Here is a 25,629-nt window from a genome sequence, read left to right as displayed (position 1 = left end):
GAAAATCCAATTGAGCCTTGCTATTGGGGGGAGGGGGAGACCTATGTGTGAAACGACTGTCCTCTTCAAAAAGTTCTAATGGGTCAAGATGGCAGCTTAAGGCCACACAAGCCAATTATTCCACTTTATTAGGAGACGCATATTCCCCTGACAGATTTCCAATGTCCAGAATGGTTTAAGAGTCCTTTCCCCAGAGAATTCTGGGAAATTGAGCTCTGTGAGGGGAGTAACGGTCTCCTAACAACTCTCAGCACCCTTCACAAACTACACTTCCCAGGATTCTTTGGAATACATCTCTGGTGTTCAAAATGGTGCACATGGAATCCATTCGGACCCTGTCTGCTCTACAAACCTATATTGGTTTAATATCATTTTAAATTCCTAGCCTCCCCTCACCCCCCCCAAAGGATCCTGAAGGGTACTGAGAATTCTCTAATAATAAGAGATCCTAAGTTCCCTCTTCCACACATTTGAGGATTCCCTTGAACAGGGATAGGGAACCTGCAGCCCTCCAGATGTTGTTCAGCAACATCCCCTCCCCAACTGGCCATGCTGGCTCTGACTGATGGGGTCTAGCGGCATCAGGAGAGCCCCAGGTTCTCTATCCTGGCCATAGAAACGTTGCATCTGCCTGATTCGGCAATCTTATTGCGCACTCTGAAAATCAAAGAGACTCACTTCTTGTTAAAAAGGAGGCTTAGAATTCCTCTGCATTCACAGAAAATAATAATAATAATAATAATCATTTAGATAAGCCGAGCACCGCTTCACACTATCCTGATGCAAGAAAGCACATCTGCATAGAAATGTGCGCTGAAATGCATGCATAATGCTTAGCGTATAATGACTGTATGCAGGGACCCCAGTAACAGCATATAATGAAGCTGCTTTAACTCTGCAGCTGTTCCTGTGGCTGTATAATACTTCACATAAATGCAGATTCAGGTTTTTTTCTTCCTTGCCATAGCTTTTTCTCCTCCCCGCCCCCGGCACTTTCCCCAAAGAATCTACTGCTTTTGCTTAGTATCTAGTCTTTCTTTATATATATAAAAAAAGAGTTTTTAAAAGTCTTAAAAGTCAAAACTTGTGCACCACTTCGAGACATTTTAATCAGACTTCATAGTCCTTATATTACCCTCAGGTAACTTCTGGATTTTTGCCCCTAACAACATCCCCAACGTGCAAATTTTGTTTAACGTTAACACCACCTTCACCAACTGGGTGCCCTCTGAATGTTTTGGACTACAGTTCCCAGATGAGAGATATGGCCCCAAAGGCTGGTGCATGGGGCCTTGCTGCCTCATCTCTCTCTCTCGCTGATGGAGAGCATTCTGGGAGGGGAGGAGCCAAATGTAGTTGGTCTCAGCAAGGGACAGGTGAGAATTCTGCTGAATTTGGATTTAGGACTGGATTTTTCAGTGGTCTGCATATTTGCCGTCTTTGCGGAGTGATCCAGTTTGCTCCAAACCTCAGCGGTTTCCCCTCAACATCTTGAATATTCCCTCGAAAATATTGTTCTTTTATTGATTTTACTCACAGCATAGCACAACAGTCTCTCTCTCTCTCCCTCCCTCCCCCCCCACCATCCCCTTCTACTCAAATAATCCAAGCGGCAAACAGGGAGGAAGGCAGCCAAGCCCATAATAGCAGAGTACTAGTAGTACACAAAGCCACTTTCCTTTGAAGATATCGATAATTTCTTTCAAAATATTGATAATTCCTTCCAAAATATTGATAGTTCCTTTCAAAATCCTAATAATTTGGCCAACGGTGGGGGCCTTTTTATCACATGTCTCCCTCTGATGCAGGAAAGATCCGAATGGGTGTCCCTCTTTTGAACGCAAAGTCTTCCATGGAATGCATAGAGGCACTCTTCAGGGAATATAACCTCTTATTTTGCTTTCCGCCCTTTCAGCCGCCTCTGTGTTCTGACGGCTGCTACCAGTCTCAGTTAACTCGCTTGCCTCCGCATATGTTTCCCATCCACAGATCGAGGAGGGGTGACTTTCTCCCTTAGAGATGACAACACTGGCTGCAGTATGCTCCTTTCCTTCGAGGGACTTGCTTCAAGTAAGCATTTCTCTTAACAAAAGCCATAAGCACCATCGTTTCCCTTCATAAGGACGAGTCTATGGGGGATGCGGTACATTTCCAAGAATTGTGTCATCCAGACCCTTTCTGAAGACCTCTGTTGTACAAAACAGCTCTTGCTATGTGTATTAGATGTAGTACTTTCTAACATGCAAAGAGAATTGAAGGGAGCTTCCATGTTCAGAAGCAGTTTCACATCATCGTCATTTCTTTTAACAATGGGAGCCATAGCTCAGTGGTTAGAGCAACTGCTTTGCATGCAGAAGGCCCCAGGTTCAATTCCCGACATCTGCAGGGAAAGCTGGTAGAGGATCCTGCCTGAAACCCTGAAGAGCTGCTGCCAGTCAGTGTAGACAATACTGAGCTTGATGGATCAATGTGTCTGACTCAATATAAGGCAGCTACTTATATTCCTTTAAATACTATTCTGAAAGTCCTCAGAATCTCCTCTCCTATTGGGGGTTCATCTTTGAATCAGTGGATTCAACTCCCTGGTTCAAATGGGCGAATCTGTCAACGGCTTGCAGTTCCTCATTTTTCCAACCCTTCATTTTTCCACTTTCCCACATTAGTTTGCAAATTCTCTCTCCTTTTTAAGTCCCCGTGAAAATTCATCAGCATTTCAGGGCAAATTTCTCCTTACACACACGCTTTTGCATGCCACTTTGCTCAATATACAAATTTTCCCAAGCCAATTCCCTCCCAACATGATGTGTCATTTTTCACTAACATATGCAGTTTGTACATACTTTACCTAGCATATGCATTTTTGAACGCATTATGTGGCTGGAGAACTGCAAAAGGATGGCCATATTTTGGTTTTGTCACCTTGTTTTGGAAAGTGTAAAGGTTTGCCTTCAAGTGGTTTTTGTTGACAGAATTACTGCTTTTCCATAGATTTACATCCTGCTTGGTGAGTATTCTCATTCCTGTGACATAGACTAGGGTGTGGGGGTAGGGAATGTAGGTGCATAACTGTATGTGTGTGAGAGAGAATTCTGTGGGCCCATCTCTTTTCCTTTATATGTGGCAGCCATTCTGTGATATGTCATGCCCACATGGCAGCCATTTTTTACTAGTGCCCATGGCACTTTCTCAGAATTCCACAAGGGCCAACAGGCCCCAAAGGGCCGACGCCCCTTGTTGTACACCCTTCGTGGAATCGTATGAAGTGTGCAAAAATAGTCCAAGGCGGCCATTTTACTGTTACTTTTTTTTTTAAAAAGCGGGTGTTTCTCCATGCAAACTTTTAATTGAAAAAGTTTGCTTGGTGCTTAGTCTGATAAAAAAAAGCCTATAATTACTTTTTAATTCACACTTTTGGTGAAAGTTACAGTTAAAGCATGTACCAGGTTTAATTGCTGTATTTTCTTCGGATGAAAATGCATGATCAGATAAGAACTCAGTATAAGCTAATCACTTTGACGCTGTGCTCTTTAAGGTACTCATCACAGCGGCATAGAGGAAAATTAATCGGATTAAAAAAACACTATAGTCTTCTCTGTGCCTGAGCCAAGATATCATCAGAGGGCAATGGAACTGCTTTCAAAAAATATGATTTTTCTTCCATTTGCTATGGAGCAGGGCAATTAATCAGAAAAATAGGGGGGGGAATACATTAAGGGAGACACATCCAGAGATGTGCAATCAGCTTTGCACTGTAGCTCCTAAACTATTTCTCTTAAGGAGATTCACACAAGAGACTTCCCATCTACAAAGGACCCAACTGTCTATCTTGCCCTCTTGTCCTGCTCCAATGATTGTAGGAAGATGCTCATACTGCCACGATACTGAAAGGTCCACTCACTTGACTGGCCCATGACCCACTCCCAATATAACTGGCCAGCACTGGCCAACAGGCTAGGGAAGAGGGGTTGATATACTGAATAAGGATGGAAGACTCATTTAAGTCTGGTGCGTCCCAGTTCTCAGAAAGGACAGGAGTTTCCCCCAACTCAGAATCTCAAATGGGACTGGGCACTCGAGTTTGGGTTGACCTGGATGTTCTTTAGGCCCCATGCCCAAAAGCATGGTCAGTGAGAGACAAAACTAAAAAAAAATGTATGTTTGAAAATCTATACGCCAACATTAGGAGCTGGAAGAAAGCTCCCTATGAAAGGCAAGCGTTTCCATCCCTCCAAGAATTCCCCGAGACAGCATGAAACTTTGAGGTTTTTTGCACACTACTTAGAGATGATAATAACTAAGAGGTAAAAAAAATGTAGAAATGATAAACAAACAAATATACTGAGCTGATTACAAATCATGTCAAAGCAAGTTTGCTCATCATTACAGCAGATGTGCTTGAGATCAGAAAGTGCATTCATTTACCCACTTCATTCCACCCCCAGCCACCACATGACAAAGGCACCTACCCAAGTGCAAAGACATCCGACTGTTTGGAGAAAGGCAGCTTGTCTTCTTCTGTGTCAGGCGAGAGCTGGCGTATGATTTCCGGGGCTAAGTGGCACAACCAGCCATTCTGGATTCGCAGCTTGTTCTCTCTCCTAAAGAGAGGGGGGGGGAAAAAAGGCACAACCAGTCAGGGAGCCTCTTGCTGGTCTTATATTGTGTAAGTCGCCCAGAGTGTCTGTTAAGTCAGACAGATGGGCGACTAACAAATAAAATTTTATTATTATTATTATTATTAACATTAACACACAACTTCAATGTTGTTGTTTTTTACATTTTTATCCCACCTTTTTTCCAAGTTGCTCAAGGTGGTATACACGTTTCTTCCCCTCCTCACTTTATCCTCATGACAGCCCTGTGAAGTAGGATAGGCCAACACAGAAAGTGACCAGCCCACGGTCACCTAGTGAGCTTCATAGCTGTGTGAGGATTTGAACCCTGCTTTAGCCACTACACCACACTGACTCATTGACAAAACACCAAATAATCAAACAGATCTTCCACTTGCTCCCCATCCTTAGTTTTAGATTGGTGCTCCTTTTTTTTAAAAATGACACTCTAAAGATAGATGCACCTTCTTCTAGAATCCGTTGCCTGAAGGGGCACCTGTCCTGCCCTAACCCACTGGAGTCAGACACAAATGCGGAGGTGTGCTTTTCTTTAATAGTTTGGACGTTTCACAGTTCAGAGCACTTCATGAATCAGCTTACAGGTTGCACAGGAGTCAGCGATCTTTACTAGGATTAACAAGGAACAACTACAATGCACTAAGACATTCTTGCAGCAACTAGACACGCCTCCCTACTGACCTTAAGTAAGGATGGAACGGCACCCTACCTGCATGAACTGAGTGTTACCCTGGAGAGTGCACATGCAGACAAGGGCTCCTCTTCAGAGGGACAGTGAAGGCTGGACCGCCTACATGTTTGAGGTGAGAGCGGCTGGACTCTCTCCTCAACAACCCCTTTAGGAGGGGGCCTGCTCGGTGGTGATGGCAGGGTGAGCGAGGAAGTGGAGCAAAGGGAAAGGGGAGAGACAATACCTGATTGGGCAGTGCCTCCCTGGTAGTAACTGAAGCTATAGGGGCAGAGCTGCCACTGTCAGAAGTGTGGGAGCTTTCAAGCTCACCTGCATCTGGGGGCACATGACTAGCACCCAGGACAAGTCATGCGCTTTCATGCACAGACATGCGCAACACCGCCTTGGGATGTAGAGGTGACTGACAGCATTCGGCAAAAGTGTTCACCTCAACCCAAAGCTCACTGCTTTGACAGAATCAGATCTTGTTCACCTTCCTCTTGATTCACGTCGCCCTTAAGGCAGTATTGGCTGGTGGAGCAGCAGTGCTTACCTGGCCTCCCATCAACAGCATCGCTGCAGTTTACTGAGAGGGGCAAGGCAATGGTGAGGTCAGCATGGTGCAGACGCACCAGCGTCACTCATCTGGTGCTTTTAACGGTGTATTTGCCCTGTGCTGACCTCACTCCTGGAAAACTGCCGTGCTGTCATTGACAGGAGCTCAGATGGGCACCTCACACTGACGCCCACTACTGCCTTAACATCAAATTACACATTATGCTAAATGTGTAATAATAATAAATAATAAATTTTATTTGTTAGTCGCCTATCTGTCCGACTTTACGGACACTCTAGGCGACTTACAACAACAGTTAAAATACAATATACAATATATAAAATACAATTTACAATATACAGTACAACTGATATCACAACATCTGATTAGTATAGCAAAAAGCTAATCCATCCCGAAATTATAGGCCTGCCTGAAGAGCCAGGTCTTTAAAGCTCGGCGGAAACCTGTCAGGGAGGAAGCATGTTGAAGATCATAAGGAAGAGAGTTCCAGAGAGTGGGGGCCACCACTGAGAACACCCTCTCCCTGGTCCGCACCAGCCTAGCTGTTTTGACTGGTGGGACTGAGAGGAGGTCCTGGGTGGCTGATCTTGTAAGGCGGCTTAGTTGATGATGCTGGAGGCAGTCCTTCAGATAAACTGGCCCGAAACCGTTTAGGGTTTTAAAGGTCAACACCAACACCTTGAACTGAGCCCGGAAAACCACTGGTAACCAGTGTAGATCTACTAACACTGGGGTAATATGGTCCCGGCGACGGCTATGCTTAATCAAGCGTGCCGCCACATTCTGTACCAGCTGCAGTTTCCGGACTGTTTTCAAGGGTAACCCCACATAGAGTGCATTACAGTAGTCCAAGCGAGAGGAGACCAGAGCATGTATCACCTGTGGGAGCAGATGTACAGGAAGGTAGGGTCGAAGCCTCTGTATCAGATGTAACTGATACCAAGCTGCCCGGCTCACTGCTGAAACCTGAGCCTCCATGGACAGCTGGGAGTCAAGAATGACCCCTAGGCTGCGGACCTGATCCTTCAGGGGCAATCTTACCCCATTAAGGACCAAGTCGATGTTTCCCAACCTTCTCTTGTCACCCACAAGCAACACCTTGGTCTTGTCAGGGTTAAGCTTCAGCCTATTCTCGCCCATCCATCCAGGGTTGTACCCAATGTTAGTCCTACTCAGAGTAGACCCATTGAAACTAATGGACAAGGCTAACATAGGTCCTCAATCCAGGTAACCAAGAACCATGATCAGAGTTCAAGGACACATTTCAAACAGGCAAAAAAACCTCAAATGGGGTACGAAAGAGAGCTGGTTGTTATGGAAATATGAGCAGAGTAACTCGGCAGTCTGAGATGTGTGTGTGCCAGTGTGTGTATTTACTTAAGTAGCAGGCTTTTACCCTGCATTTAAATCATGGACTTAAGACAGTAAAATAAGAAAAAAGCGACTTTATTTATAGAAATACATAGTCGATAGGAAAGGCATACCTAGTTCTAACTAAGTTGGAGGCACAATGCCCAGACTTGGGTATTGCCCTCAAGGCTTTGGAGAGAGCGCAAAGGCAAAGATGTCTCTGCTCTCCTTGGACAGTCAAAGAAGAAGTCAAAGGAAGGAGGGGCAGGTCAGCTTCCCTGAGCATAACAGTTTACAATGGAAGGAAGTTAGGCAGAGAACAGCACAGGGAAAGGTAGGCAAGCCTAGCCAGCTGGAGGACCTAACTTCCTTCTCAAATACACACAAAAGAACCCAAACAGGAGTTGCTCTTGCCCCACTTGCAACACTTGTGAAGGGTTTAGCCAGGGGATCTGACCTGGTGCCAGTGGGCGGCCAGGTAGGGCATGGGCCCAAAGGCCCCTGAGGCTCAGAGGGGCCCCTGGGGCCCAGAAGCGCCTCTGGGAGGGTGGAGCTTCTCCTTCGCGATAGCATCGGGTTATGGGCCTTAATTTGCGGTGCACATCGACCCCTTACCCTAGGCCACAAATTACACCCTGCCACCGGCACGGATTACACAGCAATGCCCTCCCAGACATGTCAGTGTGTGTGAAGGTGTATGCACGCGGCACGCTAGTATGACAATGTGGGAGGCAGGGCAACTGGGCCTATTTAAGACCACGCTGGGTGCATGGGTGTTGGTGCCCAAGTGCCCCCCTCATGCCTGGTGCTGGCCCTGCTAGGCAGAGGGGGGCTGTAGCTGGGGAGAGTTGCAAGAGTAAGAAGAGAGGCTTGGAGGGTCACATTCAGCTCCCGGGCCTAGGATTCCCAACTTCCTGTCTTTTAATGTATTTAAATACTGAATATATATTTAAATGAATGCATTTAGTTAAAAATACTGCAGATGAATGAATAGATAAGTCACTCTCCCTGGGATTTATTAGTAATAGACTCATCTGCAGGCTTCACAGAGAAAGATAACGCTAATCTTGCAAGGTTTTGCTTTAAAGTCAAAGCAAACCTTTAAGAAAACATAAGCTCCCTGCTCTACTAATACACAGTGTCCTGGGCTGGTACAGCAAAGCACACGCACACACAATATGGGGTCACCCTGCTTGGTTTCTGGTTTAAAAACTGAAAGAGCCAATGAGAATGTGCTTCTGTAATTGGATTCGCTGAAGACCTCTGAGGCTTAGGAATTAATTTAGAAGGGACGGGGCACGTTTTAAGAACTGGCGGGGGGGGTTAGAAAGGGAAGAGGCAGTCCCAGAATATCGTTAAGCTAAGAGAGCACCGAGATACCCTCTTTCACCTTTGCATTTCAGAGCTTTACTCAGTGATGGATATTGGTTTCACGGCCTTGTTGCTAGCCTTGCTTTCTGTGCAGTGGAGGCTGCTTGGTTAGGGCAGAGAGGACACAGCCCTACCAACCTCAGTCTAGCCTCATCCTGCCTCACTTGCTTACTTTCTTTCTTGCAACCAGTCCAGGGGGTGACTCTGGCTGGCTAGGTCCTCCCCCTCTCAGGGTTGTCATTGCAAAACCCACCAGGAAGGAGGATGGGGAGAAAATGAGAAGGGATTGGCTCTGCCTGCCATTGGCTCTGGCTCCACCTACTGTTGGGCACCCCTGCCTTCCGCCCCACCAGTCCCAATGGGCACCAGCCATCACTGCTCCTGTGGACGTGCAAGAGGACACGAAGGCTGTCGGGAGCCGCCAAGAGTCGACCGAGATTGCTGCTGAACCCAATAAGCATGCCCGGTCCGATCCTCTGATCTTCAAGGTTCCCATAGGAGAAGCACAGCTCCTTTTTCAGCTTCGCTAGAAGAAGGATCCCACATACCACAACTAATTAGTGCTTCTTGCTCTTCTGGGAGAGGAAACCTGCAATTTTCCCCTGCAGAGTGACAACAAATAACTAGAAAAGCGGGGCTGTGATTGGAGCCCTGGTGGGACACCCAATGGAGGCAGAGCGCAACAGAGCAAGCCCACGGCCGACCCAAGACTCCCAGCTACAGGAGCCTCTACTATGGCCTGAGTCACGCTGGGACAGGGTGAGCTGTTCCCAAGACAGATGTTCGCAGATTCTTTTTTGCATACGTTTGTGAACCGCCCTCCCTGAGTCACAAGGCACAATCAGGGCAATGTGGGGGGGGAGGGGTGTCTGAGATCAGTTCAGAGCACAGGGGAGTTAATTCCAGTTTCTCGTAGTTCCAATCTTCAGCTCAATTGCCCACAATTTCCACAGCAGTTTGCAGGTTTGCTGTACAAAAAGTGCTCATGAAAACCTACCAGCAATTTGCTGTGGATTTCTCCCAACAGGGACCTTTTTTCTGTGTAGTTTTGCCAAACAAACTCTTTTTTTTTAGGGATGGGGGAGGATATCTGCTGTCGTGAGCCATGTTAGCAGGGGGTGGACTGGCGAGCAGGAGGGGGGCGAGGAAGACTTGGACTGGGACGTCCCAGGCGGGGAAGGAGCCAGCGAAGGGAAGGACATCAAAGCGGCCCCCACTCTGGACGATGGCAGATCCCCTCAAGCAGTCCCAGACACCCCCTGGACAGACCACCAGACCGGCCTCTCACTCTTCCGCCTGACACGGCGCCTCTCCCCATGCCAGCGCCGCCACCAGACAGCTCTTCCCCTGGTGAGGAAGAGGATGGGACAGAAACCATGCCCCGCCTTCACGCCAGTCCAGGAGGCGAAGATTCAACAAACACAACTCTGCAGGAGCCTGTGCTTATGCGCACGCCTCCAGCCGTGTCTCGGGGTACATGCAAGCGGGGAGCCCACCCAGCCCTACTTAAGCTGGGCGAGGGGGAAGGGTTAGTTGCTGAGTCAACGTCTTAATGCTGTCAAGTTGAGCCTCGTTGGCTAGAGAGGGATGCTGAGTTCTGAGTAAGTCGTAGATAGAGTCATGAAGTGCTCTGCTCTGAAACTTTCTCTTGCTTCAATAAAAGAAAAAAACTACAGCTGTGTCTGAGTCTGAGTTCTTTGAGTACAGGGAGGGCATCTGCTAAATTGGACTTAGTACCGGATTTTGGCTGAATCCAACAGTCCGCTGTCTTTTCAGACCGGCACTGGTCTCTTGCAGCAGGCCACGGCTGTAATCAGCACACCTTTCCCCCTGATTCCCCCCCCCCCGATTTTAGGTAATTATCTTCGTAATTACAATCGCTATTATCCATGGACTTCCACTGATTTACATAGGCACTTATGTTAAAATTTCGGCAACCAAAGATGTCTCCAGAATCCTACAAGCCAATCAGCATGAAAGGGAGATGGTCGCCTCATCTCAAAAAGGATGTTATAGAGTTGGAAAAGGTTCAGAAGAGGGCAACCAGAATGATCAAGGGGATGGAGCGACTCCCTTACGAGGAAAGGTTGCAGCATTTGGGGCTTTTTAGTTTAGAGAAAAGGCGGGTCAGAGGAGACATGATAGAAGTGTATAAAATTATGCATGGCATTGAGAAAGTGGATAGAGAAAAGTTCTCCCTCTCTCATAATACTAGAACTCGTGGACATTCAAAGAAGCTGAATGTTGGAAGATTCAGGACAGACAAAAGGAAGTACTTCTTTACTCAGCGCATAGTTAAACTATGGAATTTGCTCCCACAAGATGCAGTAATGGCCACCAGCTTGGATGGCTTTAAAAGAAGATTAGACAAATTCATGGAGGACAGGGCTATCAATGGCTACTAGCTGTGATGGCTGTGCTCTGCCACCCTAGTCAGAGGCAGCATGCTTCTGAAAACCAGTTGCTGGAAGCCTCAGGAGGGGAGAGTGTTCTTGCACTCGGGTCCTGCTTGCGGGCTTCCCCCAGGCACCTGGTTGGCCACTGTGAGAACAGGATGCTGGACTAGATGGGCCACTGGCCTGATCCAGCAGGCTCTTCTTATGTTCTTATGTTGGCCACTGAGAAGAGTCTTCTAATATGCTTCCATGTCCTTTCCTGCAGATTAGAGCCAATCTGAGTGAAAGGAGGTGAGTCAAACACTGAAAAGGCAGTCTCCTCTTTCACGCTTATTGGTTCCTAGGCATTATCAAGGATCTCATTCTCAACCCCACAACAAAAAAAATGGGGAAGGGGCATGGCTGTGTTTATCATGAAGGGACCCTGCACTTCTGAATTTGCCACTACACTACTAGTTGGCAGAATAAAAGGTCAAGGTCCAAGGAATAGGCCAAGGCCACAACCACACCATACATTTAAAGCACTATCATATCACTTTATCAGTCATGGCTTCCTGCAAAGGATCCTGGGAACTGTAGTCACAGAGCAACAATTCTCAGAGTTACCTGGGAAGAGGGACTGATTGTTAAACCAGTCTGGAAATTGTCACTCTGTGAAGGGAACAGGTGATGGGGAATTTTTATATACGAACAATAAACAAAATATATTCTTTTATAAGACTATAAAGGTTTATAATATCTTAATAGTTTAGTAGCCAGCCAGAACCTTTTTCTTTTCAGAGCTATCTTCCCTGACTGTGCTGACATGTATGGTACAGCTTGAGCTCTATAAGATAACACTGAACAGAGACTGAACATGCCTGTACTCTCCAAGACGTAGGAAAGACTGCATTAACTAAAATGCTTAGCTCATAGCAAAAATGTACTGATATGTGAAGTACTGAACATTGCCAAATTGACCAGAACATAATGTAGACAGTGCAATGTCTATGTAATGTCTATGTAATGCCTATGTAATGCCTATGTAATGCTTATGTGTAACCTCCGGATTGCTAAAGTCTTTGTCCTGGAATGTATAAAAACCCCAGCCACACAGTGCCATGTTGCAGCTCTCGACCAACTCAAGGGAGAATGACTGTGCGCACGTAACCAATAAAGGCCTAACTTTGCTGCAAGCCTGTGTCTTCAATTTCATCTAAGACCCCCAGTCCAGCGAACCTCAAAATTCCCCATTACTGGGGGTCTCCTAATGATTCTCAGCACCCGTAAACAAACTACAGTTCCCAGGATCCCTTGGGGGAAGCCATGACTATTTAAAGTGGTATGATACTGTTTTAAATGTACGGTGCGGAGGGGGACTGAGAAAACTTTATGCAAAAAGTATGAGAGAGTATACACAGACAACCGTCTTGGAGGAGAATATAAAAATTAAACCCACTCGCAGTGCAGTTAACCACGTCAACCTGCCTACGGATGCACTGGTGAAGGAAGTGTGAGAGAGCATCAGCAAGCCACTATCTATTCAGCTAATCTGGTGTCTTCAACACACCATAATTAGAGAAAGATTAAAATATGTGATTTATCTCACAGGCGGCTTTGCAATAAAGCAATAATTAATGGAGAGAGAAATCTCCACAATAGCTGGGTTATTTAATTTTATTTTTAATGTGGGAAGAATCTGAAAGCACCGTTGGTTGCAGCTAAACCAGGGACCACCTGCAGGGAAGGCTTGCCTGGAAATCCCAGAACAAATGGCAGACATTTCTGGGAAGAGATGATCACTTAGAGCAGCCCAAGGGCCACATTCCATCTCCTGGGGCCCACACATGGTGGGTGGGGCCAGGAGCAGAGGCAGGGGAGCAGTGAATGTACACTTTACCTTGGCTAGTTTCTACACACACACACACGTCTCTATTCTCCATCTGGGCAAGCCAGAAGTATTAGTGGAGTTCAAGGGCATAGTCTAGCAGCAAAACCCCCAGGGGAGAGTGCAAAGAAGGGCTGATAGGGGCGTGGCCTGGGGAAAAGGGCTGTGGCTTGGGAAGAGTTCTGAGGACCAAACAGAGAGACCTGGAGGGCCACATTTGGCCCCCAGGCCTGGGGTTCCCCAAGTCTGGGTTGAACAACACCTGTTCCAGTTCTGATCTTGATCTCTGATGGTTCTTACCAGTTAAAAAGAAAAACAAACCTATTTGCATCTCCTTTACCTTGTCTAGTTTTGCCTTGGTGGGGGAACAGGTCACAGGTGATGAAGAATAATATTTAAGAGGCAGAACACGTTGGGAGGAAAGAACTAACATAAGTTACAAGAAGGGGGGGTGACACAGAAAGGCAACCTATTCTTCCCTCTGCTAATTCCTCCACTAAAGAATTTGTTGGTTGTGCAGGCTTTGCTCCTCTCCTTCCTCCCTTCCTTCCTGTCTTTGTTCTCAGTTAGTCATGGCTCCCTGAGTGGAAGCTGATGGGCTGCCTCAGCATGTATGATTTTACCTCTTTGCAGAAATAAAGTTTCTTTATTCTTTCAACGGCCAGCAGTAGCGTTGTGGCGAATTCAGAAGTGCAGGGTCACTTCATGATAGTCACACCAAACCCCCACACAGCCACACCCCTTTTCCTGCTTTCCCTCCTCGCTCTCCCTGTTGTCCCATGAATCTGCATTCCACCACAACAGATGTCCCTAGAAGACAATCAGCGTGAAAAGGGAGGCTGTGTGGTAGCTACTGAGAAGAGTCTTCTCCGTGACTAACTAACCTCCTTTTCACTCTGATTGGCTCCAATCAGCACAAAAGGACAAGGACTCCTCTCAGTGGCTAACACACTCCCTTTTCATGCTGATTGGCTCATACATAGGGACCTGGCCAAAAAAGTACTGGGTCTATGACCCCCCACGACCCTTGACAACTACACCCCTGACTACCAGCCTTGACAGACCAGTTGTTTCTGCACTCCACTGCAATATATATCAAAGACTCTAAATAACAGGTCCATGGTGCTAGCCACCTACCTGCCTGCTTGCAGAACTCCTGATATGCTGAAGAGGCCGAAGTCCGTGATCACCACCTTTCCATTATCATAGAAAACATTTTTAGACTTGAGGTCTTTGTGGAGAATGCCCTTGGCGTGGAGATAGCCCATTCCCTGCAAAAGAAGGGAGAGAAAAATGGCCTGAAAGGTCAGCATGGGAATAAAGAGGGCTTGTGGTTGTTCTGAAGGGGAGTCGGGCAACCAATGTCCCAAGTGCTGTATGTGATCCTTCACCTAATTTCATCTATATGGAGAGTCTGCAGGGAGAGGAGGGTGAGAGGGCAGGGAAATGGGTACGTGAGAGATGAAATGAATGGAGTGGTGGAAGAAGAGGAAGGAAGCCTTCTACAAACAATCAGTTCAGAGCTCTGATTTGCATTTATTTATTAACTTAATTTATTTACTAAATTTATATCCTGCCCTTCCTCCCAGTAGGAGCCCAGGGTGGCAAACAAAAATATTACAAATGCTTTAAACATCTTAGAAACAGACTTTAACACACATTAAAACAAAACATCTTTAAAAACATTTAAAAAGAGCTTTAAAAACATCTTAAAAGCAACTGCATGCAGTTTTGACTAATGTACACATTTTTGCAAGACACTTCTCCTAGCATAATACATTTTGTGTGTTATTTTCACCAATTTATGCTTTTTTTTTTTAACTTTCCCCTAACATGTGCGTTTTTGTAAACATTCTTTGGCTGGCAAACTGCATTGCAAAAGTCAAATAAGTGTGAATGTTGAAGGATGGCTGCGTTCCATTTTTCATATTGTTTTGGAAAGTGTGAGTTTCATAGATTTGGCTTCAAATGTCAAATGAACTGAATTGCTTCCACATCCCTAACCAAGAGAGAACCAATAATATTGCAAAAATAAGTAACCAATTGTATAGCACATACAAGAAAGCACAGAATATCCTTTTATAACGCAATTTACAAATAGTTTTAGAAGTACTGCTCGTTTTTTGATGAACATAAAAACATAAGAAGAGCCTGCTGGATCAGGCCAGTGGCCCATCTAGTCCAGCATCCTGTTCTCACAGTGGCCAACCAGGTGCCTGGGGGAAGCCCGCAAGCAGGACCCGAGTGCAAGAACACTCTCCCCTCCTGAGGCTTCCGGCAACTGGTCTTCAGAAACATGCTGCCTCTGACTAGGGTGGCACAGCACAGCCATCACGGCTAGTAGCCATTGATAGCCCTGTCCTCCATGAATTTGTCTAATCTTCTTTTAAAGCCATCCAAGCTGGTGGCCATTACTGTGTCTTGTGGGAGCAAATTCCATAGTTTAACTATGTGCTGAGTAAAGAAGTACTTCCTTTTGTCTGTCCTGAATCTTCCAACATTCAGCTTCTTTGAATCTCCACGAGTTCTAGTATTATGAGAGAGGGAGAACTTTTCTCTATCCACTTTCTCAATGCCATGCATAATTTTATACACTTCTATCATGTCTCCTCTGACCCGCCTTTTCTCTAAACTAAAAAGCCCCAAATGCTGCAACCTTTCCTCGTAAGGGAGTCGCTCCATCCCCTTGATCATTCTGGTTGCCCTCTTCTGAACCTTCTCCAACTCTATAATATACCCTATTATATGAAAAATATACCCTTATGTTTTTACAATGTTCCCAATAAAATGTGTGGTTCAGCATTTTCCTTTTATGATGCCCGCGCATAACAAATGAAGCCCATTTTTCAATAAACTGGTTGTCAATTTATCTTCTCTCACGCCGTTAGTTAATCTTATCGTTTGGACACCATTCCATACTTTCATAAACCAGTCCAGTTTATCCCCCCCCCCCACTTAAGACTAATTGCCATTCAGGCTGCTGTCAGAAAGTGGGTTATCGTTGCCCTGTCTTCTAACAGAACATGTTCTTTTACATACCCCCAATAGTACAACCACTTTATTTGCTGGTAGCAGATATCTCTTCTGGCATTGTGCTCCAAAATGGTCTTATTTGGGGGAAGTGATTAGGATACAGGTAATATACCAGCATTTGTTGTTTTGCTGTGACAGATTAATACTGCTACCCCTCTGCAATGTATTAATCCAACAGTGGCTGTTAGGAGTGAGTCATATCCACACCAAATGGATCCTGCATCATTTGGCTGGATCCGGCATGCCTTTATGCTTCTCTGAAATATGGGGACATGTCAGCTGATAACTCTTGTATTGCTTGCCCTTTTAGGTTTCTTTGAAAAGGAGGATTTCTCTCTCTCTCTCACCTACCCATCCACCTTATCATCCCTCTGCCAACTGGTATTCAGAAGCAGACTGCCTTCGACGGTTGGAGGTAGAACCTAGTTATCAGGATTAGTAGCCACGATAGTCTTTTCCACCATGACCATTGGACATGCTGGCTTGGGCTGATGGGGATTGGAGTTCAATGACATCTGGAAGGCACCGTTGGCTTTGGATGCCCTGAATTGGCTGACTAGCCTTTAAGAGTGCCTGAAGCCTTGTGGTGGTTTGAGCGTTCCACTGAGATTGGTAGCTCCAATGTGGGTGGCGCAGTGAATCCGCTCCGGGTTTTAGTCTGAACTTTCAAGGAGCCATCCAAGGCACTGAACCTGCCTTGGAAATAGGTTTCAACACTTTGGACAGCCCCTGGAAAGTTTGGACTAAAACCAGGAACAGAGTCCATTCCCTGCTGGCACTGGAGTGACTAGTCTCTGCTGCCTAGCACTTTCAATCTCTGTGCAACAACCCTGTTCTTGCAGGTTGGGAGGTTGGGGGGTGAGACTTAGAACAAGTGGCCTGTGCCACACTAAAAAGTGAACTCCCAGGAATGTAAGGAGTTGAGTCAGTCCATATAGCTCAGCAATATCTGCATGTGGTGCTCTCTGATGTTGCAGAACTACAACTCCTATCCATAAAAAAAGTGGCCCATCTAATCCAACATTTTGTTCACACATTGGCCAACCAGATGCCGATGGAAAGCCTGAAAGCAGGACCTGAGCACAACAGCAGCTGGGCTCTTTTGATGTTAGTATGTTCTTATGACATTCAGAGAAGAGTAAGGATGTGATGGATAGCACTGTCTCAATCCACACATTTATCCACAAATTTCAGATCAGTTTGGTGTGTATCAAAATGCACAAGGGTCCATCCATTCCTCCATTCATCCCTATCACATGTGCATAGGAAGGGGGAGAAATTTGATTCACTTCACATGTAAAGGCAAACTACCAAATTTGCACTTCTGAAACAATATGAGAGTGGAAACACAGCCATCCTTCAAAGCTCAAATTTTGCGACGCAGTTCACCAGCTAAGGAATGTGTATAGTAGTGCAGTGGCAAATTCAGAAGTGCTGGGTCCCTTCATGACAGTCACAGCCGTGCCCCTCCCCTTATTTTGCTGCTGGGCTGAGAATGAGATCCTTGTTCATGCCTTCTCCCACAACAATAAAAATGCCTAGGAGCCAATCCACATAAAAGGGGAGAGTGTTAGCTACTGAAGAGAGTCTTCTCAGGGGCTGACTGACCTCCTTTCACTCTGATTGGCTCCAGTCAGCAGAAAAGGGCAAGGAAGCATGTTAGAAGACTGTTCTCAGTGGCTAACATCCTCCCCTTTCATGCTGATTGGTTCTTAGGATGCTGGAGACATAGGGACTCTGCTCCCCAAAAGGTAAGGGATCTAAGATCCCCCAAGACCCTGCACAACTATACCCCTGACAACATATGCATATAGTATATAAATAAATGCATATGTTGGTGAAACTAACATGCAAAATAAAGTATTGTAGGGAAGATTGCTGGCAACAAATATATACATTAGTCAAAACTGCCTACAAAAATATACTTATTAGAAGAAATGAAATGCTGAAAAAAATGCCTAAGGAAGCGAATAAATAAATAAATCACAAGTTGTTGCAGAAATGTGGAGAACTTGAGTATTGGGGGAGGGGACACGAAGAGAACCAAAACCTGACAGATTTCTATCATGCACACCTTTCGGAACCCATCAGAGCAGCTTTCAGCTGCGAGATCACAGAATGCCGGCAGTACCTATCAGTCCTCTGTTCCATCAACTGGTTAAAAAAGAACAAGGATAAAAGATCCCCAGTTAACTGCAAGTGCTTGCCTTGGGTGGGTGGGCAGGGTGGCTGGAAGAAGGCAGAGAGAATCATAATTATAGGGATTTCTTTGGGTTTGGTGAGTTGAGACCTCATCACTCCAGAAAGAAAGAAAAAGCAAGTCTCTGATGCCCAGATGCACACAGCTATCGCTGCCGCCAACCATCCCCTCCCCCTGACACTCTCCCACAACCTGCGTAGAGCCCTGGCACTAATGGTCCAGAAGCGGGAAGGGTGTAGGAGGCAGGGCAAGCTGTCGTTCACCTTATTGTCTTTGCGAAGCGCTCGTCTCGGCGCTTATTAAAATTGCCAGCATCAGTCACCTTGTGTTGGAGGCCGCTCGAGGAGGAATCTTCCTGGGCACTGATGCTATTTCATTTTTGGTTTACTTTATGGGATTTTGAGTGCTCGGCTAAGTTTTCCATCAAATGAGCTACAAGGCGGTGGCATCAATGCAAAGGGCAATGATATCAAATGCCGACATGCTTTTGTAACATCCCGGCTTCATCACTGCTAGGGATGGATGAGCCTGTCCATTCTGGTTTCTCATTTTTTTCAATCCAAGCATTTCCCCCCCCTCTGTTAGCTCCCCACGTTTCCACATCATTTCCATTGTTATGAAAGTCCTTAAGCCAGCGGTGGCCCTCCAGATGTTGTTAGGCCACAACTCCCACCGGCCTCAAGTATTGGCCGTGGTGGCTAGGGTTGATGGGAGATACAGTTCAGCATCATCTTGAGGGCCAAAGGTTCCCCATCCCTGCCTTGTGGCTTGCATCCAATGTAGGGATGGAAAGATCCATCAATTTCAGTTCTCTCACGTTTTTCCAAACTTAAATAAAGTATGAATTTGATAGATTTGATTTGAAATGTGAACTGCATCGAATTTCTCATCCATCCCTAATGCAATGCTCGTCCTATTTGACCCCCTCCTTGCAGTCCTTCCGGCGTCAAGCAAAGACCTTTCTATTCCAACAAGCCATTGGCATTGACGACTGCTAAAGATGGGGCTCGACGGGAACTGCATTGCTAATGCCTTATTCCTCCATTTTTAAACTGGTTTTTTGATTCTCTTTTAGCTACAAGTATGAACAGTTTTAATATTGGAATTAGTTTAATTTCATTTTAATCTAGACACTGTATGTTTTAATTCTATGTGTTTTTTATCTGGAAGCCGCCACGAATTCCAGTTTTGGAAGGATGGCGGGGTATAAATAAAGACAATAATAATAATAATATTTGGAGTAGGCCCATTGAACTAATAGGCATGACTAATTTAGGCCCATTAATTTCTACAAGTCTACTTTGAGTAGGAGTTGAATACAAACTTCTGATGTTCCTACATCTCCCTGAATTAACAAACCTACGTAAGTCATGTTGTCCAGTTTCAGTGGGTCAGTGCCAGCAGAGGCAAAGGGCATTAAATTTGGGGTTGTGCACAACTGTTCCGATCCCATCATGAATGCACAGGGAAATGGTCATCTCGAGGGACCCACGGTCTACTTTTTGAACTTCTCTGTGCTTGGTCTCTGACTGGGGACCATGCCTCCTTTCGTGCTTGACATGTGACTTAAGAACTAGCAGGTTAAAGACCGAGCAGGAGGCAGACCCCTGGCGTATTCCTGCCCCAACTCTACCTGCATTTATCTGAGCAAGGTACTCTTTCAAACAGAGCTTCTCTTATGTAGTTATCTTGAATTGCCTCGGGGTTTCTTTGCACTATAGATGGGAAGCTAGCACCCCCTACTGGTTCACGGGCCGTTTCCCCCTTAAAGCCAACCTGTCCTTAATGTTCCACACCTTTATGCAATTCCCAGGAACCAACAAGGGCCCTTTAAGCCAAGCCAAAGGAGAATTGATAAGGTGCTCCATGAGGCAAGATCCATGGACCCATGGGACTTTCCTTGAATCTTCTGTTCTTGTCTCCCTACAGGAAGGGCCATGGCTCAATTGCAGATTGTCTGCTTTGCGTGCGGAAGGTTCCAGGTTCAATCCCAGTCATCTCCAGGTAGGGTTGGGAGAGACTCCTGCCTAAAATCCTGCACAGTCATTGCCAATCAGTGCAGCCAATATTGAGCTAGATGGACCAATGGCCTGTTTCCGTATAAGGCAGCTTCCTATTTATTTTGACATTTTGTTGTTATGTGCTTGCAAGTTGATTTCGACTTATGGCGACCCTATAAATCAGTGACCTCCAATAGCATCTGTCATGAGCCACCCTGTTCAGATCTTGTAAGTTCGGGTCTATGGCTTCCTTTGTGGAATCAGTCCATCTCTTGGTTTGGTCTTCTTCTTTTTCTACTCCCTTCTGTTTTTCCCAGCATTCTTGTCTTTTCTAGTGAATCCTGTCTTCTCATGATGTGTTGAAAGTATGATAACCTCAGTTTCATCATTTTAGCTTCTAGTGACAGTTCTGGTTTAATTTGTTCTAACACCCAATTATTTGCCTTTTTCACGGTCCATGGTACGCGCAATGCTCTCCTCCAACACTACATTTCAAACGAATTGAATTTTGACATTTCTATCCCACCTTTCCTCCAAGGAGCTCAAGGCGGTATGTGTGGGTCTCCTCCCTCTCCATTTTATCCAACAGCCCTGTGAGGTAGCTTAGGCTGAGAGAATGTCACTGGCTCAAGGTCACCCAGCAAGCTTCATGGCTGAATGGGAATTTGAACCTGTGTCTTCCAGGTCCTAGCCCAGCACTCTAACCACTGTGCCATGCTGACTCGTTCCTCTCAGCTCTTGTTGAAGGCACTGATGTGGCTGGACTCATGTGCTGGGAGGAAGCAAACCCAAGGTTTGCAAACCCTTGCCTATTAACATTGATGTGTGAGAGCATTTCTGACAGTGGAGGCTGGTGCATTAGGGGTGAATGGGGCACTGCCCCACCAACCTCAGACTGCCCTTGGCTGCCCCCATCTGCCTGCTCTCTGGCTTACAACCTGAGGAAGGGGTGGTCCTCTTCCTTCTCAGTGTTGCCCCTTGTAGAACTCAGCCGGGAGGAGGATGAAGACAAAATCAGAAAGAGTTGGCTCCGCTTGTCATTGGCTCTGGCTCCGCCTACCATTGGGCTCCCGGCCTTCTGGCCTTTACCAGTCCCAATGACCATCAGCAACTACTCTTCAAGGGAAATGATGAAAGGCTGCTTAACCATTGCCCTGACTTCCAATTGTACTCCCATATTCCCCTCCCTGGAATAAGCCCAGAGAGCTGGGGGAAAATTATGGTCGGAGGGGTTGCCGATGTTGGGTCTGGCAGAGGGCAGCAGCATGCACAGAAAAAGAGCCCCCCCCTTCGGCTGCTGCTTGAGATCCTTTAACACAGGGGTGGAGTGACTGGTGTCCTCCCAATGTTGTTGGACTCTGTGATGTTCTTGCTTGTAGGGTAAATATGGTAAGTGCTGTTTATATAGAAGACATATGGTAAGTGGAGTGAAAGAGGAGGGGGGAGTACATGAGCAGTAGAATGCTGGATGATTGGCTGAGCGTTTGAATGGCTGGGAGTATAAATGGAAGGATGACAGTTGAATCGAGGTGGATGTTAGTAGGGTGGAGAAGAAGGTGTTTGGTGGTGGATGTTGGGAGTGTGGAGAAAGAGGTGTTTGAGGGTGGAGGTCAGGAGTGTGGAGAAAGAGGGAGTTGGAGTTCTGATTAATAATTAGTCAAGTACAAAACAGGAATAGATGAAACCATACGCTTGTGAAACATTCTAAAACTAATCTTGTTATTTCTGATATTTAATAAATACTTATTTAGTTTACCAAAGGCCTGATCCTTGGCTGGGGGATATACATACCAGAAGGGAGGGCAAGGTAATTACCAAGGCTGAACAGAAACAGTATCTAATGGTGGCAGCGGTGAAGGGAGGATTAATAACAATTCAAGTATCCAGAGCAACCCAGAGTTGTATGCGTTATCTATAAAGATACAAGGGGGTTGGGAACAGCATAAGCACGCAGTCACAAAAGTAACCAGCTAGAGAGAGACTCAGGCAAAGTCTCTGGAAGTATTGGTTATAGGACGTGACTGGTGGTGCTGCCTAGCAGGGGGATCTAGTGAGATCTGTGCTAGAGCGGAGTGAGAAACCATATAAAGGACGGTCCGGACTGGTGGTATCCCTGGTGGTGCCTAGTGAAAGGCAGTAGCCACAAGCAGGTGGGAACCTGACAGGGAGAACCATGGGAGGGCATCACAGACTCCCATTCCCATCATCCTTGATTATGGTTCATCCTGGCTGGGGCTGATGGGATTTGGAGTCCAACAGCATCTTGGAGGACCACAGCCTCCACACAACGCCTTTAACTGGAGATGTCAGGGACTCAAGCTGAGACCTTACATACGGAAAGCAGACGCTCTGCCACCGTCATAGCTGCCACAGTGGCTTTCAGAGAAGGGAGAAGCCACAGCAAACAGAGCAAGGAGGGATCTAGCCTGCTCCTTCTCTCTCCTGCCCCCCCATTGTGGTTGCATGGTGTTATTTTATCATTTAACAGGCACTAATATCTAGACAGGTTCACCCCCTATGTAGCAAAAGCTTTCAGAGGAGCCGTGGGAGATGGTGTATACATTGCTTGGGAAGGTTTGACTGGTGGGGGGGGGAGAGAGATTCAAGCAAAGCGCTATTAAGCACTGGAGAGTGCGTTGGCGTAGATAAGGACGCATATCTGCTCATTAGCCAGAGAACGGGGGGGGGGGAAATTAATGAAAGCCAATGAAACAAAAATGGCTTTTGGGACTGAGTTTAATAGGATGGAAATAGCCTTGGTGAGATCATCTGTCAGTGCGGCATGGAAGTATGTGGAGGGCAACGGGTGGCCGGCTCTCCCAAGCTTGGTGTCGAAGGCTCTTCCTCTGCCCCCCCCCCAACAGCATCAGGGGCTGTAGCACAGAGCATCCGCTTTGCGTACAGAAGATCCCAGGTTCAATTCCTGGGGAGGGCGCTGTTGCACTCAGGTCCTGCTTTCGGGCTTCCCATAGGCGTCTGCTTGGCCACTGTGAGAATGCTGGGCTAGCTGGGCTAGCTGGGCTAGCTGGGCCATTGGGCTGATCCAGCAGCCAGGCTCTTCTGATGCTCTTGTGTTAACGCCGTCCCCATTGACAGAGAAACGGATGCCAGTAGCTTTTAACCAGGAGAGGGAGGAAGGAACAGAGAGAGGGGAAACCTTCCCGCCACCACGGTAGCCCCCTCGTGTCACCTCCAAAGCCATTTGCACCGCCCACCCTTGGGCTCCTTCAGCCCGTTTCAGGATTCGTCCAACCGCAGATCAGGCAAATCACTACCAGAGTGCACAAGCATCAAAGCCCCCATCTCAAGAGTTCATAGGATGCACTCTGAGCCGCATTCCGTTCTCTCGTACCTTGACGATCTCTTGAGCAATCTGCCTCGTTTTGTTGACATCCAGAACAATTTTGGCATCCCTCACCACCGAGTAGAGGGTCCTTCCTTTGCACAAGCTGAAAAGAAAACAGGAGAATCATAATTAATTGTGGGAAGAGGAAACAGAGCCCTGAAAATTGTCCTAAGATCTGGACAGAGAAATTGCGAAAAGAGTTAAAATAAGGGAAGGATTGTGACTTATCAAAGAATTTTTTTAAAAAAGGGACTTGGTACACACCAGCACGGAGAGAGTTGGACACCAAGTCCAGTTTTGGATGTTTGGACCCATTTCCCAGGTTTATATGTTTCTTAGATTGTCGTGGAATTTCAGGCTGTCTGTGGGTGCTATGGATGGAAGAACCTGGTTCTCTCTGTTTCACATTTTTCCCCATTTTAAATTCAGTTTGCCAGGTTTCTGCAACCATTTGCAGATTTATTTATTTTTTAAAAAAAATCCTCATGAAAGTTCTTTCCGCGTTTTAGTGCACATTTCTCCAAATAAACGCATTTTCTGCAGTTTTGACTGATGCACACATCTTTGCAAGCCATTTCTCCTCGCCTGATGCATTTTTTGTATGCTATTTTCACCAATGTATTCACTTTTATACGCATTTCCCCCTAACAAATGCATTTTTGTAAGCACGCCATGGTTGGGAAAAACTGCATCGCAAAATGCGGATGAATGCAAGGTTTGAAAGAAGGCCATTTGTTGGTTCTTTCAGAAACAGTGGCTTTAAATGCAAACTGAATCAAATTTGTCCCCTATCCCTAGTGGCTACTAGTGGCTACTAGCCACGTTGGATAGGTTCTACCTCCACTGTCAGAGGCAGCGTGTCTCTGAACGCCAGTGGCTGGGAATCTTGGAGGACAGGGCTATTAATGGCTATTAGCCATGATGGCTGTGCTCTGCCACCCTAGTCAGAGGCAGCATGCTTCAGAAGACCAGTTGGCGGAAGCCTCAGGAGGGGAGAGTGTTCTTGCACTCGGGTCCTGCTTGCGGGCTTCCCCCAGGCACCTGGTTGGCCACTGTGAGAACAGGATGCTGGACTAGATGGGCCACTGGCCTGATCCAGTAGGCTCTTCTTATGGGTTCAAGCCCTGCTTGCGGGCTTCCCATTGGGGCAACTGGCTGGCCACTCTGAGAACAGGATGCTGGACTAGATGGGCCACTGGGCTGATCCAGTAGGCTCTTCTTATGGGTTCAGGCCCTGCTTGCGGGCTTCCCATTGGGGCAACTGGCTGGCCACTCTGAGAACAGGATGCTGGACTAGATGGGCCACTGGCCTGATCCAGCTCGTCTCGTGCCAGGGGCTTCTCGGCTGTTGCTTGTTTTGGCCTCTGCAGGACGAGAGCTTCACGGGGCTAAGATGAGACTTCCACAAACGGCAAGCAAGCATCAGGTGCGCCCCAGATACAAACTGCCCGGCTCTCTTTTTCATACCTGTTGCCGAGAAATCTATTTGCAGAGTCTTAATTACCAAATGCAGCTGTCGGAGAGCCGGGGGTGCGGGGAGAGAGGAGAGGACATTGAAACCAATTAAAATCTATCTTGACATTTGAATCATGCAATGGAGTCTGTGGGTGGATTCTGCCTCAACTTCCCCCCCCCACACACACAAGAGAGACAGCCTCCCCACCCCCAAGCCTGGCTCTCCCGCCCACCCACTCACATCAGAGGCAAATGGAGAAAGTGTGCAGGAGCTACCTGAGCTCAGATAATAAACCGTCCAAAAGAAAACCAGCTCAGGGGATCACAGGTGTTGATTCAATCGGGGTTCTCTAGCGCTGCCACTCTGAATTGTTCTGCGCCCTCCTACCCGTCTCGCCCGCAGTCTTGCAGCTTTGGTTTCTACCTCCCCCTCCCCATGGCAACGGAAGCCGGACCCCCCACTCTTTGGAAGCCTGGAGGAGGCGGCTCTGCACTGGGGAGGGGCCTAGGGTTGCCAGGTTCAATCCCTGAGACTGATCCTGTATCTTTAGGAGAAGAGAAAGTCAGCCAAGCGCAGGTGTTCTTGCAACTCTGTAATGGGAAAAACCACAAGGTGGAATTCTCCCTTCCCCCTGCACGACTTTTAACGATACAGAAGACTTCTTGGTTGCCAGGCCCAGCCTCCAACCAGTCTTTTGTGCAGGGGGAAGGGAGAATTCCACCTTGTGGTTTT

At 46.7% G+C, this 25,629-nt stretch overlaps 1 protein-coding gene across 4 annotated transcripts in view; it reads right to left on the bottom strand.

Moving 5' to 3' along the window:
• Positions 1 to 25,629, bottom strand: part of KSR2 (kinase suppressor of ras 2) — a 205,767-nt gene that overhangs the window by 6,560 nt on the left and 173,578 nt on the right. For all 4 annotated transcript variants that reach the window (XM_061602875.1, XM_061602873.1, XM_061602874.1 and 1 more), the window contains 3 exons: positions 23,448 to 23,544; positions 14,000 to 14,133; positions 4,467 to 4,598 (listed from right to left, as the gene is read on the bottom strand). In XM_061602875.1, the coding sequence (XP_061458859.1) occupies positions 4,467 to 4,598; positions 14,000 to 14,133; positions 23,448 to 23,544 (363 nt within the window). The remainder of the gene's footprint in view (positions 1 to 4,466; positions 4,599 to 13,999; positions 14,134 to 23,447; positions 23,545 to 25,629) is intronic.

The sequence above is a fragment of the Rhineura floridana genome, chromosome 19 (genome assembly GCF_030035675.1).
Source record: "Rhineura floridana isolate rRhiFlo1 chromosome 19, rRhiFlo1.hap2, whole genome shotgun sequence".
Classification (NCBI taxonomy): domain Eukaryota; kingdom Metazoa; phylum Chordata; class Lepidosauria; order Squamata; family Rhineuridae; genus Rhineura; species Rhineura floridana.
Note: the sequence above shows the minus strand (reverse complement) of the source record. Positions and strands in the feature narration are given on the sequence as shown.